The 14,197-nt window shown below is 40.0% G+C and overlaps 1 protein-coding gene across 4 annotated transcripts in view; it reads right to left on the bottom strand.

Moving 5' to 3' along the window:
• Window positions 1-1,841: 1,841 nt before the first annotated feature.
• The window catches only part of MYO5C (myosin VC), a 93,534-nt gene continuing 81,178 nt past the window's right edge, over window positions 1,842-14,197 (bottom strand). For all 4 annotated transcript variants that reach the window (XM_072738560.1, XM_072738559.1, XM_072738557.1 and 1 more), the window contains 3 exons: window positions 5,088-5,262; window positions 4,612-4,692; window positions 1,842-3,276 (listed from right to left, as the gene is read on the bottom strand). In XM_072738560.1, the coding sequence (XP_072594661.1) occupies window positions 3,124-3,276; window positions 4,612-4,692; window positions 5,088-5,262 (409 nt within the window). In that variant the 3' untranslated portion in view covers window positions 1,842-3,123. The remainder of the gene's footprint in view (window positions 3,277-4,611; window positions 4,693-5,087; window positions 5,263-14,197) is intronic.

Raw genomic sequence — 14,197 nt, forward strand, 5'->3', positions numbered from 1 at the left:
TGAAGGCAGACGCTCAACCACTGAGCCTCCCAGGCATCCCCACACGAAATGTATTTTTAAAACAAAACACCTTCCTATTATTTTGAAAGAAATACATGTGAGTTGTAGAGCAATTACAACATGCAGATTCACCACCACCACCATCCTTCACCAATGCTCCTTCCTCACAGAATGCTCAGTTAGCACCTTGGTGTGTGCACATGAAACACTTACGTGAGCATGCAGGAAAGCCTGAGTATGCTAATATACTGTTAGCACATACATACCTTCCACAGGGTCAACACTCGGAGCCACCAGCTGAGGAATCAGAGCTGCAGCATGAAGGTGAAGGTGCAAAAGCAGAAGCTGCACCTCTAATCCCCTTATCTGGGCATCCAGGCTCAGAGGCTTTGTCCCTGCCCAGGGGCACTTGCTGCCGATGGCAACCTCCTGCCCGTCCACAGCAGATGCCCTCGGCATCTCTCTCCACCTGTTTCACAGGCTCAGTTCTCTGTCCACAGCAGGAGGCGGCCTTGGCAGGTTTGACCTTCATGAATCCACGCTCTGCCCCACTGAGCAACTCTGACATTCACCCCTAACTGTGGTCAGCACTCTTCTGGGCCTGCTCAATCCTCGTCCCACCAGCACCTCTTCGTTTTGGCCATTCTTCCCACCTTCAGCTTTGTGGGGATGGGGATGGGAGATGCGTGCTCCTCCCCCTTCTCCATGCATGACTTTCTCTGCCTCTGCAGGCCCCCTCATCCCCTCATCTTGTTCCCAAACAAGATCTGCTCCTTCCCCAGGCTGACCAACACCCTCCACCCACAACCCCCACCCCCTACCCCCATCCGCCAATCCTGCTGCCTCTAATAGGATCTTGCTCCTGCAGCTCATCCCATCCCATCGAGATGAGCGAGATGAGCGAGGGGATGAGCAAGATGTGGAGCTGCTCTCCAGGAGCTCACAGGGTAGCAAAGGAGATGGGCAATGTTATCAGCTGAGAGCCCGGGGTGCATGTTGAAAAACAGGCAGCCCCAACTTATGGGAACCGGAAAGGAAGGGTGATGGGGAGCAGAGAAAGGGCACAGAGTACAGGGAACCAGCTGCGGAACTTATCTGAGAACTGAATCTCATGGTCCCGGCACACTGTGGGACGGGAGGGACTTGGCCACACTGTTCTCCAGATACAGCTCCTCTGCTCCCCCTCCTTGAGGGAATAGCCTGTTCTACCCTTTGAAGTAAACAACCTTTTCTCTGCTTCTCAAAGCTGATCATTCCTATAGCCAATCTGCTAGCCCTCTTAATAAAAGCTGGGTGAGACAAAACCTCAGGGTTCGAGTCTGGTCCAAGTTCAAGTCCGAGTCTCAGATAAGTGTTTCATGTGCCCCGAGATTAAAATTCAGTGATTCTCTCAGTCTTTCTTTATAGCCTCTGACTATTCTGGCTTCGTGGCAACAGAGAAGTCTGCAGATGCCGATCAGAAACCCAGCCAAGTCTCTGCTGATGGCCCCTTCTCTCACCGTTGGGGAGCCCATGGAGACATAGCCTGAGTCGGGACTTGGGGCATATTTATTTCCCCTCTAAAAGTGTTTATACATATTTTACGAGATACTATGTACCTAATAAAGATTCCAGCATCTTTAAGAATACAATCCTTAAAGAAAGTCATAAATGTTGTGCACTTAATAAAAATGTAGTCTCCTAGCAATTAAAAGAATCTGACGCAGGGCGCCTGGGTGGCTCAGTCAGTACAGCGTCTGACTCTTGATCTCACCTCGGGTCTTGATCTCAGTGTTGTGTGTTTGAGCCCCATGCAGGATGTGAAGCCTACTTTAAAAAAAAAGAAGAAGAACCTGATCCAATTCATTTGGTGATTTATTTTATTGATTAAAATATTTTAAAAGTTCACTTTTCATTTCTTCATACATAATGTATCTAAATGAACTAAATCATTTATAATATGAAAAGACATCATTACATATAAGTAGGGTGATGTTGCTTCATAATCAAGTATCATTTCTACTCCTAAGATATGTATCTGTGTTACAGAATCACAGCCAATGCCTGTGAGTCTGTCAGAAGCGTAGGGCCAGTTGGGATTCTTGGAATGGTACAGAAGAGCACTGGGGCCACTGGCCATAGGCTAGCAGTGCTGGTCAAATAACATTGTATGCTCTGAAAGGAAGGATAGAGAAGGTTTAGGCAGGGAGATGGGGTGGGTGGGAGACAAGGGATAGTCAGTTTCCATAAAACTTGGGAAACATTGGTTTCTCAAAAGAAGGAACTGACATAGTTCTTCAGTTATTTTTATGGGAAAATTTAAGGACCTATTTGAATGTTGAAAAGATAGAGAAAATCATTTAAGTTGTCTTTTAAAACTTAGTTTTTAAAGACGTTGTATGAACAATGAAGAAAGTTATGGCAAATACATTGGCAGATAAAATATAAAGAAAAGTTCTTTCAGAAGAGATGATAAATGGCATGGCAATTAATTTTAATAATATATTTGTTTTAGGTAGACATATACATAAAATACTTCATATAGTTCATTTCAGATTGAATATTCTCTTAAAAACTAGAGGGGTCTGAAATTATAAATATTTTTTCATGCAGGAGTGTTTTTTAGTAAAACACCAGTGGGCCCCACCCCACCCACCCTGGGCAGGAGGGATGGGGTGAGAGGACATTGTGGCCCAAATGGGATTATCTCCTGGAAGACCCAACCCTGGAACCTACTTGTGGCTTCATAAATGTACCTGGGCTTCACAGAAATGTTAGAAAACTTAGGAGACACTGTTTCCTCAGATCATACTTCCTCTTGGGGGAGTCCTGTCATAAGACAGAGCAGGACAAGAGGCACCTGGAAGAAAATACGGGCCTTCCAGGAACTTCAAGAAAAGCTGGTTGTGATTCTTAAGGTAGATGTGGCCTTTACAACCCCAGCTGGTGTACCTTAACTCTTACAAAATGACAATGGCAACACCATCCCTGGGAACAAGAGATGTGGCCCATCTTGGAGAATTCCCATTTTCTTCCTCACATCACATCCCAAAGCATTCCCATTCCAATGAATAAACCACATCCCTCATATTTGATCTTCATATAGCTTCTGAGGGGAAAGTACACTTACTCTCTTTTCTCCTGTTATAATCTATTGAGAAAGCCTAGCTTAAAACTGCTGGGGATCTGGATCATTTCCAGAGCGTGAGGAGAGGGGGTAAAAGGAAATGTAACTTGGAAGAGATATTTTGTATCCAACATCAGCTGTGACGAGTCCTCTCGGCTATTTAGGAGAGCCTGAAATTAAAACCAGAAGAAAAATGAATACGGAGACCACTGCGTTCTGCTTTATGACTATCTAGAAGTTCAGAGTAAGGAAAACACAACCCAACCTTCACTGAAAAGCTCCTTTCAAAATCATGTGAGAGAATGCCCAAAAGAGCCTTTTGATAACACAGTCCCACGGTGAAATGGTCTACGCAGGATTTCCAATCAGCTCTTGTGAATATTTACTTTCGTGCTCTGTTTCACTTCAGATGTTAATTTCCTACAGGACGGACTGACTGTCAATGGGTCTGTTTTCTATTCTTATCATCTCGTGGCATAATTCTAAGCCCAAACATGAGTAGATCTGAAGTAGTAAATCTTTCTAGCAGTTATCCTTCTTTTTAGACCAGTAGTTTATGAACTTTTTTTGTCTCAAGACACCTTTATAACTCTTTAAAGATTATTGAGGACTCCAAAGAGCTTTTGTGTATGTGGGTATAACTGCTGATATTTACCATATTAGTAATTAAAACAATAATTTAAAATATGAATTCATTAAAGTAACAAACCCAACACATGTAAACATTTATCGAAAAAATAACTATTTTTGAAAACAAAAAAAATTAGCAGTAAGGGGTATTGTTTTATATTTTTGTAAATCTTTTAACGTCTGACTTAATGAGACCGGTGGAATCTCGTATCCACTTCTGCATTCAACCTATGGTGATGTGTTGTTTTGGTTGAAGTATATGAAGAAAAGTCTGCTTCACACATATGTATTTGGAAAAAGGAAGACTTTGTAGACCCCCTGAAAGGGTCTCAAGGACCCACAGGATCCTGGAACCAAACTCAGAGAACTGATGCCTTAGCTGATTGGAGAAAATACTTTAGGGATTAAAATAAGACAAATGGGCTTATGTTTTTCCTTTCAGCCTCTGCTCCCTTGCACAGTGCTAATAAGAAGATTGATGATAAATAAGACATGCTGAAGGAACACAGCAGGTGAATCATGGTTGTGGTGTTTCATTCTCCTCCCACTGAGGCTAAAATGGGTTCTGAAAACTGGGGTATTTGACAGGGAGAACTCCTGCTGTTTTTGCTAAGTGCCTTTCTTTTGCATGTTTGGTAAACGCGCTTTAATCTTAGATTTCTATAATGTTAATTCAATATTCAATCAATCATTCATTCATTCATTTAAAGTAGGCTCCACACCCATGTGGGGCCCAACATGGGGTCTGAAATCACAACCCTGAGATCAAGACCCGAGCTGAGATCAAGAGTTGGACACTTAGCTGATTGAGCCATTCAGGTGTCCTCTTAATTTCTTATATGGAAAACTAAAAGGCACATCCTTAAGGATCTTACCTGTACTTTGCGAACAAAGGATGGAGTCACTCTTTTCTCGAAGTCGTCTATAGGTGTGTATGAATTAAGGATCTTTATGATCTGTGAACGGCACATAAGATGGTGTTGACCATGAAAAATCACAAGCCTGTCCATGAAATAATGATTCAGATGGTTTGGGAACTATTGGGAGCCACATGTAGTTTTTTGATACAGTAATTTGGCTTTAGGAACCATGTACTCTAACCTCTTTCCTTCCCCCCATTCCTTCCCCTCATATATAGACATCTGTGAGTTCAGTGGGCAGGATATGTATCATATACATTTTCCTGTTTTTAAGTCCTAAGTTAATATTAAATAAATGCTTATTAGATAAGAAGGTGGTTCATGGGAAATATGTGTGCACCCCAAAGAGCACACAGAGATTCAGACACATCCTATGGCTGGCTAAGCTAGAGAGGGCAAAGATCAGGGACACACTTAACCAGCCTGGTCACCTGCACAGCAGACAGTGAGGTGCAGCGTTCATAGATCTCCTTGGCATCGCTGTCTGTGATCTTCTTGACCTGAAGCAACCAGGCTGCCTGAGAGAGAGGTTCCAAAGTTTCCTTGGCCAAGCTGTTCTGCAAATTCTTATCCTTAAGCCATTCTTCTAAGTAGCTGATATTGCACCTGGAGTAAAAGCCAGAGAAACAGACAACAGTGGGTGACCCACTGAGATCTGTCCACTTCAGGAGAGGGTGCCCAATACCCCAGTGTATCCTAAGAGGGTACCCGGGTTCACTGAGAACCTTAGGACCATGGTCCAGCAGTTTCTTCATTTGTAACACCAGGAGGTTGGACCAGATGATTAGCTCTCATGATCCATGGTTTTAAGGATCTTGATGGTCTGGGGTGAGGGGTCATACCAGCTAATAAACTTGGGGGAAAATCTGAGTAAAAAGCAGTGACTGCAATCATTTATAAAGTGATCTATTAAAAAACCCTTAATAATAGATTTGAAAATCTACTTAAGGAAAATAAAATACACTTAATAATAGATTTGAAAATCTACCTAAGGAAAAAATCATAGTGATATTTAAAGACTTAATATTGGTGTAAAAAACTGTTTTCCTAAATTGACAGAAAATTTCCAATTGATAGAAAGCTTTCATTCAGTCCACTGGGGTTTTCATTCTTGTGTCTGTCACTAATTATCATAAGTTTACAAGTTAAGAAGCATGGTTTTAGTTCCACCAATCTACTTGTGTGAGCTTAGAAAGTTACTGAACCTCTCTGGGTGAATGAGAGTGTTGAGAACCCTCATACGTTGCTAGTGGGAATGTAAAATGGTAGAGCTGCTAATGATAACAGTTGGCAGTTCCTCAAAACATAAAACATAAAACTGCGACATGACCCAGTAATTCCACTTTTAGGTAGATACTTAAGAGAACTGAAAGCATGTCCACACAATGTTTCACTACTCAAAAATCAGTAGTGAAATGTTCATTGTGCCATTACTCATAATTGCCAAAAAATGAAAACAACCCAAAATGTTCACCAACTGATGGATATACAAATTGTGGTATGTCCATACAGTGGGACATTTATTCAGCAATAAGAAGGAATAAGGGGGATCCCTGGGTGGCGCAGCAGTTTGGCGCCTGCCTTAGGCCCGGGGCACGATCCTGGAGACCCAGGATCGAATCCCACGTCGGGCTCCCGGTGCATGGAGCCTGCTTCTCCCTCTGCCTGTGTCTGTGTCTCTGCCTCTCTCTCTCTCTCTCTCTGTGTGACTATCATAAATAAATAAAAAGAAAAAAATAAAAAAAAAGAAGGAATAAGGTATTGATACATGCTACCACGTGGATGGACTGTGAAAACATTATGCTAAGTGAAGAAGCCAGTCACAAAAGACAACACATTTTATGATTCCATTTATAAAAGTGTCCAGAACAGGCAAACCTATAGAGAAAGAAAATATATTTGTGGTTGCCTCGCGTGAGGGAGAGGGGACGGGGAAAGTGAGATGTGGTAGGGGGTAAGAATGCCGCTAATGGGTTTAAGGTTTCTTTTTGCAGTGATAGAAATGTTTTAAAAGTACATTATGGTGATGTTTGCACAACTCTGTAAATATACCAAAACCCAATGAACTGTACAGATATAGTTTACAGAATTAATAAACTGTACAGCATGTAAATTATCTATCAATGAAGCTGCTTTTAAAAATTGAGTGTTGGGGGCACCTGGCTGGCTCAGTTGGAGGAGCATGCAACTCTTGATCTTGGAGTCATGGGTTCAAGCCCCACGTTGGGTATAGAGATAAATAAATAAACTTTAAAAAATTAAGTGTTGAACCAAGTGATCTCTAAGGTCATTTCCAGCTCTGGCCTTCTAAATTAGCACTCCCTATGTGGGTCTTCTCTTTGATTATAACACTGGGACAATAATTCTGAATTGATATATTCCACAGGAATGTAAGGAATGTGAGATACCATATCTTCCATTGGTTTCCTCCCTTTTTTACACTGTCAGTTTTGTCCCACTATTTTGGATTCCTATTATGATAGATTCCTTTTGGGCCTCCCATATTATCCCTTCTAATCCATCCTATTTAAATCTGCCATAGTCCTTCCTTAAATTGGATATTGAGCATGTTAATTCTCCCACTCAAAAATCAGTAGTGAAATATAATCTAGTAACTCCATTCCTGGGTATTTACTCAAAGACAATGAAAACACTAATTCAAAAACCTATATACAACCCTATGTTTATTGTAGCATTATTTTTAATAGTCAAGATATGGAAGCAACCCAGGTGTCCATCTATAGATGAATGGATAAAGAAGGTGTAGTGTAGCTATACAATGGAATATTACTCAGCCATAAAAAAGAATGAGATCTTGCCATTTGCAATAACTTGGATTGACCTAGAAGGTATAATGCTAAGTGAAAGAAGTTAGTTGAAGAATATCATATGATTTCACTCACATGTGGAATTTGAGAAACAGAACAAAGGAAAAAACAAACAAACAAACAAACACAGATTCTTAAGTACAGAGAACAAACTAGTGGTTGTCAGGGGGGAAGTGGATGGAAGGATGAATGAAATAGATAAAGGGGATTAAGAGCACACTTATCCTGATGACGACTGAGTAGTGTATAGAATTGTTGGATCATTATATTGTATACCTGAAACTAATATAACACTGTATGTTGATTATACTTCAATTAAAAAAAAAAAGTGGAGAGGGCAGCCCTGGTGGCCCACCAGTTTAGTGCCGCCTTCAGTCCAGGGTGTGATCCTGGAGATCCAGGATCGAGTCCCACATTGGGCTCCCTGCCTGGAGCCTGCTTCTCCCTCTGCCTGTGTCTCTGCCTCTCTCTTTCTCTCTCTGTGTCTCTCCTGAATAAATAAATAAAAATCTTCAAAAAAAAAAAAAGGTGGAGAAATCAGTGGTGGAGTTCCAGTTCTTGGTAAGAACATACTCTACTTTGCCCCTCCCGTTGAATGCAGCTATTAAAGCTTACTAAAATGCCTGAAGCAGCTATTTGAGGACTCTGAAAAGTAAATAGGACAAGGTAGATTGGGGAAGAAGACCAGAATTTGAGGTATTGCCAAATGGATAGTGAGTTTACTAGCTTTTTCTGTCCACTATTCATTAGTCTGACCTCAAAGGAGCTGAACTCAGCAGCTGGTGCTGATGGCAATAAAGATCTCCAGTAGGAGCCTCTAGATCTGGGTTGAGGGACTGAAAAGAGGGGTCTTACTACTCTTAAGAGAGGGCAGAAATCCTCTTTTTTTTTCTTTTTTTTACTTTTTCTTTTTTGTGTTTAAGCCCCAAACAATTTCACTGTGGTCACAGGGTCCAGTAAGGAGCTCAAATTCTGAGGCAGGAAAACCTTCTCCAAATGGAGCAACTGTAGTTCAAGAGAATGAGGGTGAATTCCCACTGTTCTATTTTACCACCACTTAGCCCCAGATGAAGACATTTGCAGGAAGTTCACCACATAGTGGGTTAAATAAATTCCCAGTTTTCTGGAGGACCAAAATGGGGATTCCCAGGGATCTGGAAAGTATCAGGGGTGTTTCGGAGATGGAGGAGCTTGGTAAAGTAATCCCTTAAAGTTGGTCATGAACTCCTTAGTGCACACCTGGGTCCATGCATGGATCTGACCCTCAACAGCTCACATAGACTCTGAGGAATAAACAATGGGATAGAGCACCATCCAAGTTTCAGCTGACCATGAGGTGTCACACATGAGACAGAACCAAACAGCATAACAAAGCGTTTGAAAACTGACACGAGAATGACAAGCCACTAAGGATGGTCAGAACTTGCAGCTTGAACTCAAATGGATTATCTGATAAAAAATAGCAACATTCTCCATAAGGCTGAAACACCCAAAGTCTCATAGTATAATATTAAAAGTGTCCAGGATACAATTCAAAATTACTTGGTATATGAAGAACCAGGAAAATCTCAATTTGCGTCATACAAGACAATCAATAGATATCAGCTCTGAGAAGACACAGAGTTGGAATTATCTGATAAAGACTTTAAAGAAGCTATCATAAAAATGCTCCAAAAAATAAAGACAAACTATCTTGAAATAAATGTAAAGATAGTCTCAGATGAGAAAAAAATGATATAAAGAAAAACCAAACAAAAACTTTAGAAGTGAAGAATACAATAACAAAAATAAAGAACTCTCTTAGTGGGCTCAACAGCAGGATAGAGATGCCAGAGTAAACGGTCAAGAGAGATGATTCAATCTAAACACAGAGGGGAAAAAAACTTAATAAAATAAACAGAACTTTATGGACTCACTGAACAATAATGAAGATTTAACATTTGTGTTTTTGACGTTCCAGGGGAAAGGAGAAATTGTGGCACAGACAAAATATTTGAAGAAATGACAGAAAAGTTCCCAGATTTAGTGAGATGTATGAGCCTACAGATTCAAAAAGCTCAGGGAATCTCAAATAGGTCATACCCAAAGAAATCCACACCCAAACACATCCTAATTAAACTGTGGAAAATCAAAGACAAAAAAAAATCATGAAAGCAATCGGAGAAAAATCATGCATTACTCGTAAAGAAACAATAATTCAAATAACCTGACATTTCTCATCAGAAACCATGGAAAATGTTTCATGTTTTTAAAGTGATGACAAAACTGAATGTCAATCCAGAATTCTATATCACAAAATATACTTCAGGAATGAAGGTGAAATGAAGACATTTTCAGATGAAAGAAAACTAAGTATTACCAGTGAACCTGCTGTATAAGGACTCCTGAAAGAATTTCTTCAGGCAGAAGATACCTTCCTGACACCAAAATGAGATTTTGAGGAAAAAATAAGACTTGGAATATTAGGAATGAAGGAGTAACAGACATGGTAAATATGTGGGTAAGTATAATAGTTCTTCAAATGAGCGTCTTAAAATATATTAGATTATTTAAATGAAAATTATAACATTATCTAGCAGAATTTTTGATGTCTCTAGATATTATACATAAGACAACTATAATGTAAAGGGAAAAGGGGCCTATGTGATGGTAAGCTTCCTATATTCCACTTGATACGGTTAAGATAATGATTCTAATATAGAATAAGGGGCACCTGGGTAGCTCAGTTAATTAAGCATCTGCCTCTTGATTTCAGCTCAGGTTTTGATCTCAGGGTGGTGAGTTCAAGTGCCATGTTGGGCACGGAGCCTAACTTAAAAATAACTAAATAAATAGACTTAAAACTTAAGTATATATATATAGTGTAATCCTACAAAATACTTTAAAAATACAAAGATATATAGTAAAAACACAGTATATAAATTTTTTTAGAGAGGGGAAGGGGCAGAGAGAAAGAGAGAGAGTATCTTAAGCAGGTTCCACATCCAGCACAGAGCCTGTCATGGGGCTCCATCTCACAACACTGAGATCATGACCAGACAAAATCCAGAGTTTGACACTTAACTTTTGACTGAGCCACCTGGGCACCCCGAGAGTAGATAAATTTAAAAGGGGTACCAAAAATGTTCAAAGAACTCGAAAGAAGGCAGAGAAAGGAGAACAGAGAAATAAAAACCAGAAGAGGCAAGTAGAAAATAATAAAATGGTAGACTTATATCTAAACATATCAATAATTACATTAAGTTAAAATGGTCTAAACACCCCAATTGAGAAGTACAGATTGTCAGACTGGCTTAAAAAACCCCAAAACCAAAACAAGACCCTAATATATGCTGCCTCTAACAAAGTCACTTCATATATGATACAGGTAGGTTAAAAGTAAAAAGATGAGATAAGATACACTATGAAAACACTAATCAAAAGAAACAGTAGGCTTTCAGATAAAGTAGATTCCAGAGTTGAGAAGATTACCATTAGAGGGATAAAGGAGGACTCTATATAACGTTAGGATGGTCAACTCACCAAGAAGACATAACGATTCTTCTTTTTTTCAAGATCTTATTTATGTATTCATAAGAGACACAGAGAGAGAGGCAGAGGATGGACAGAGAGAAAAGCAGGCTCCCTGCAGGGAGCCTGATATGGGACTCGAACCCTGCACCTGGAATTATGCTCTGAGCCGAAGGCAGACACCTAAGCCACCCAGGCATCCCAGATAGAACGATTCTTAATGTGTATGTGCCTAACAACAGAGCCTCAAAATATATGGAGCAAAAACTGACAGACTGAAAGAACATATGATTCAAAATTACAGTTGGAGACTTCTACTCTTCTCAGTAGTCAACAGAATTAATACACAGAAAATCAAGGGTATAGCAGGAATGAAAGATACCATCAACACCCATCAACCATGGGTCTAATTGACATTTATAGAACATTCCACCCAATGGCAGCAGAAATATACCTTTCAACTGCATGTGGAATATTCACAAAAACAGACCATATTCTGAGTCATAAAAACAAATCTTCATAAATTTAAAAAGAATTAAAATCATACAAAGTTTTTTTTTAATGTAAAAATATTTAGAAGTTTTTATTTAACAAATAAACCTGGGAAAGTCTCAGGCAAAGTGGGATGGTTGGTGACTCTGGTGTCTTAATCTATGGTACATTTTCAACCTCTGTGCACCTTGAGATGTTTTTTTTATTATGATAAAGACACACATAAAATTTACCATCTTAACCATTTTTAAGTGTATGGTACAAGTTTTAACTGTATGTACCACATTATGCAACAGAACTCTTTCATCTTGTAGACTTAAACTCTATATCCATAGAACAACACCTCCCCTTTCCCCTCTCTCTTCAGTCCTGGGCAAAAACCATTCTACCTTCTGTTTCCAAGAGTGTGACTAACAGAATACATTCCTTGAACATATGGAATGAAACTAAAAGTCAGTAACAGAAAGGCAGCAAGAAAGTCTCTGAATACTTGGATATGAAACCATATACTTCTAAATGATCCACAGGTCAAAGAGTAAGACTCCAAGGAAGTTAGAAATTATTTTCAATTCAACAAAAATGAAAATACGACATCTCAAAAATGGTGGGATAAAGTTAGTGCTTGGAGAGAAATTTATAGCATTAAATGCTTATGTTAGAAAAGAGAGTTCTCAGAGTCAATAACCAATGCTTCTACCTGAAGAAATTAGAAAAAGAACAAAATAAGTCCAAAGTAAGCAGAAGGAATGAAATAATACAGTATCAGAAATCAATTAAAAATTTTAAAATAGAGAATAATCAGGGAAAGCAAAAACTGGTTATTTGAAAGGATCAGTAAAATTGATAAACCTCTAGCAAGATGGATCAAGATAAAAAGAGAAGACACAGATTACCAATATAGGAATGTAAGTGGGGGGAAATCACTGCAAATTCTGCAGAAAGTAAAATAATAAGAAAATATCATTAATAATTCTACACACAGAAACTCAACAACTTAGATGAAGTGCACTGATTCCTTAAAAAATAACTCATCTAAGATGAGATATGTAACCTGAATAGTCCTATGACTATTAAAGTAATTGAATTCCAAGTTTAAAGCCTTCTTGGAAAAAATCCAATCTGTGGTGGCTATGACTGCTGAGAGACTAGAGTGCGCCTTGCTCACGCTGGCATTCCACTTTTTCTTTGGAACCCCCTTGGCATTCCATTCAACTCCATCAGTTTTCCTTCACTGAGGCTTGTGCTCATTCCTCCAAGTCTGCATCTCCTAAAATTCTGTCTTTTCAGGCCCAAATCAGTGCCTTTCATGTTCTTCTCCAGTTCCCTTAGTCCAGCAAGCAGTGTTATATCCTTGGGCCACATTATTCTGGTTCCTGACAGAACTGTCACCCTATGGGGGCTTTTATCAAAGATCACTGGGCAAAACAGCTGCAGCGAAACTTGCTGTAAAAATGCTACTGCAGAGACTGTGGGATAAAGTTCCCCATGAAATCTTATTTTTAGGGATCCCTGGGTGGCTCAGTGGTTTAGCGCTGCCTTCAGCCCAGGGTATGATCCTGGAGTCCCGGGATCGAGTCCCACATTGGGCTCACTGCATGGAGCCTGCTTCTCCCTCCGCCTGTGTCTCTGCCTCTCTCTCTCTCTCTCTCTGTCTCTCATGAATAAATAAATAAATAAATCTTTTTTAAAAATCTTATTTTTGTAATTCATGACTAGGGACAAAAAAGTAATTAGGAAAATCTTTATCTCTTTCTTCCCTGGGAATACCTGGCTCACCAGACTCAACAAGACCAGGTTGCTGACAATGTCTGGCATTCTGTCCTGCCAGCCAGAAAGCCCAGAAACAGTTTTCAAGCCACTCTGTCCAGTGTTTATGATTTTTTCCCCTTTGGTCTTGATTTCCTACTTGTATTCATGTCTTATTATTTCATGGCTTGTTTTTCATTGTAAAGCCACCTCAGATCCTTATGGGCCTTGCTTATGGCAGGAGCTTAATAGATATCTGAGTGAACAAATCTCTGTCAAATTCATGTGCTACTCAGAGCAACACACTGTAAGGGGATTACTTCTTGGATGACCACTGTCAATTGGTGAAAGAAGAAGGCGCTGAGCACCTATGGGGACAGATGTGGCCTATCCCCTGGGCAGCTGTCACAGGACCTAGAGGCGTGTGTCCTGCTCATGACCATCCTCCCTTGTGGAGACTCACAGAAGGAATGAGAATTGCCTTAGTCAAGGCTCAAATGGCACATTGAGGTTTACGGGTTTACTTTGAATAGGGTTGAATCCTACCTCAGAGGCCTACAGGGCTTTCTGCTTGGAGCTTGTGAAATAAATAACACTCTTCCTTTTCTCAAGGATGAGAAAAAGATCCACAAAGGCCAGCCCTTCAGAATACTCCTTCTTATCTGAAAACGACAACCTGGTGTCATGGGATTCGCCAGCCTGGTGGTGGGGATGTCCAACTCCAAACTTCATTAATGCTAAAACGGTTTATGGATGCCTCGTTTATCTCTTGGCTTAAGGTACTTGGCCATCTCCCCTTAAATCACCGTCATCAACATGACCTCAACTTCTCATGCCACACGCAGGTATCAAATCCCTGTTCAAATTAGCAAAATCTTAAATATCTGGTCTGTTCCTAGTCACGTGGCAGTGTTAACTCTTACGAAAGCTCAGGGCTTGTGTTTCCTCAACCAAGAGATCAAGAA

This window comes from Vulpes vulpes, chromosome 15 (assembly GCF_048418805.1).
Source record: "Vulpes vulpes isolate BD-2025 chromosome 15, VulVul3, whole genome shotgun sequence".
In the NCBI taxonomy this organism is placed as follows: Eukaryota; Metazoa; Chordata; class Mammalia; order Carnivora; family Canidae; genus Vulpes; species Vulpes vulpes.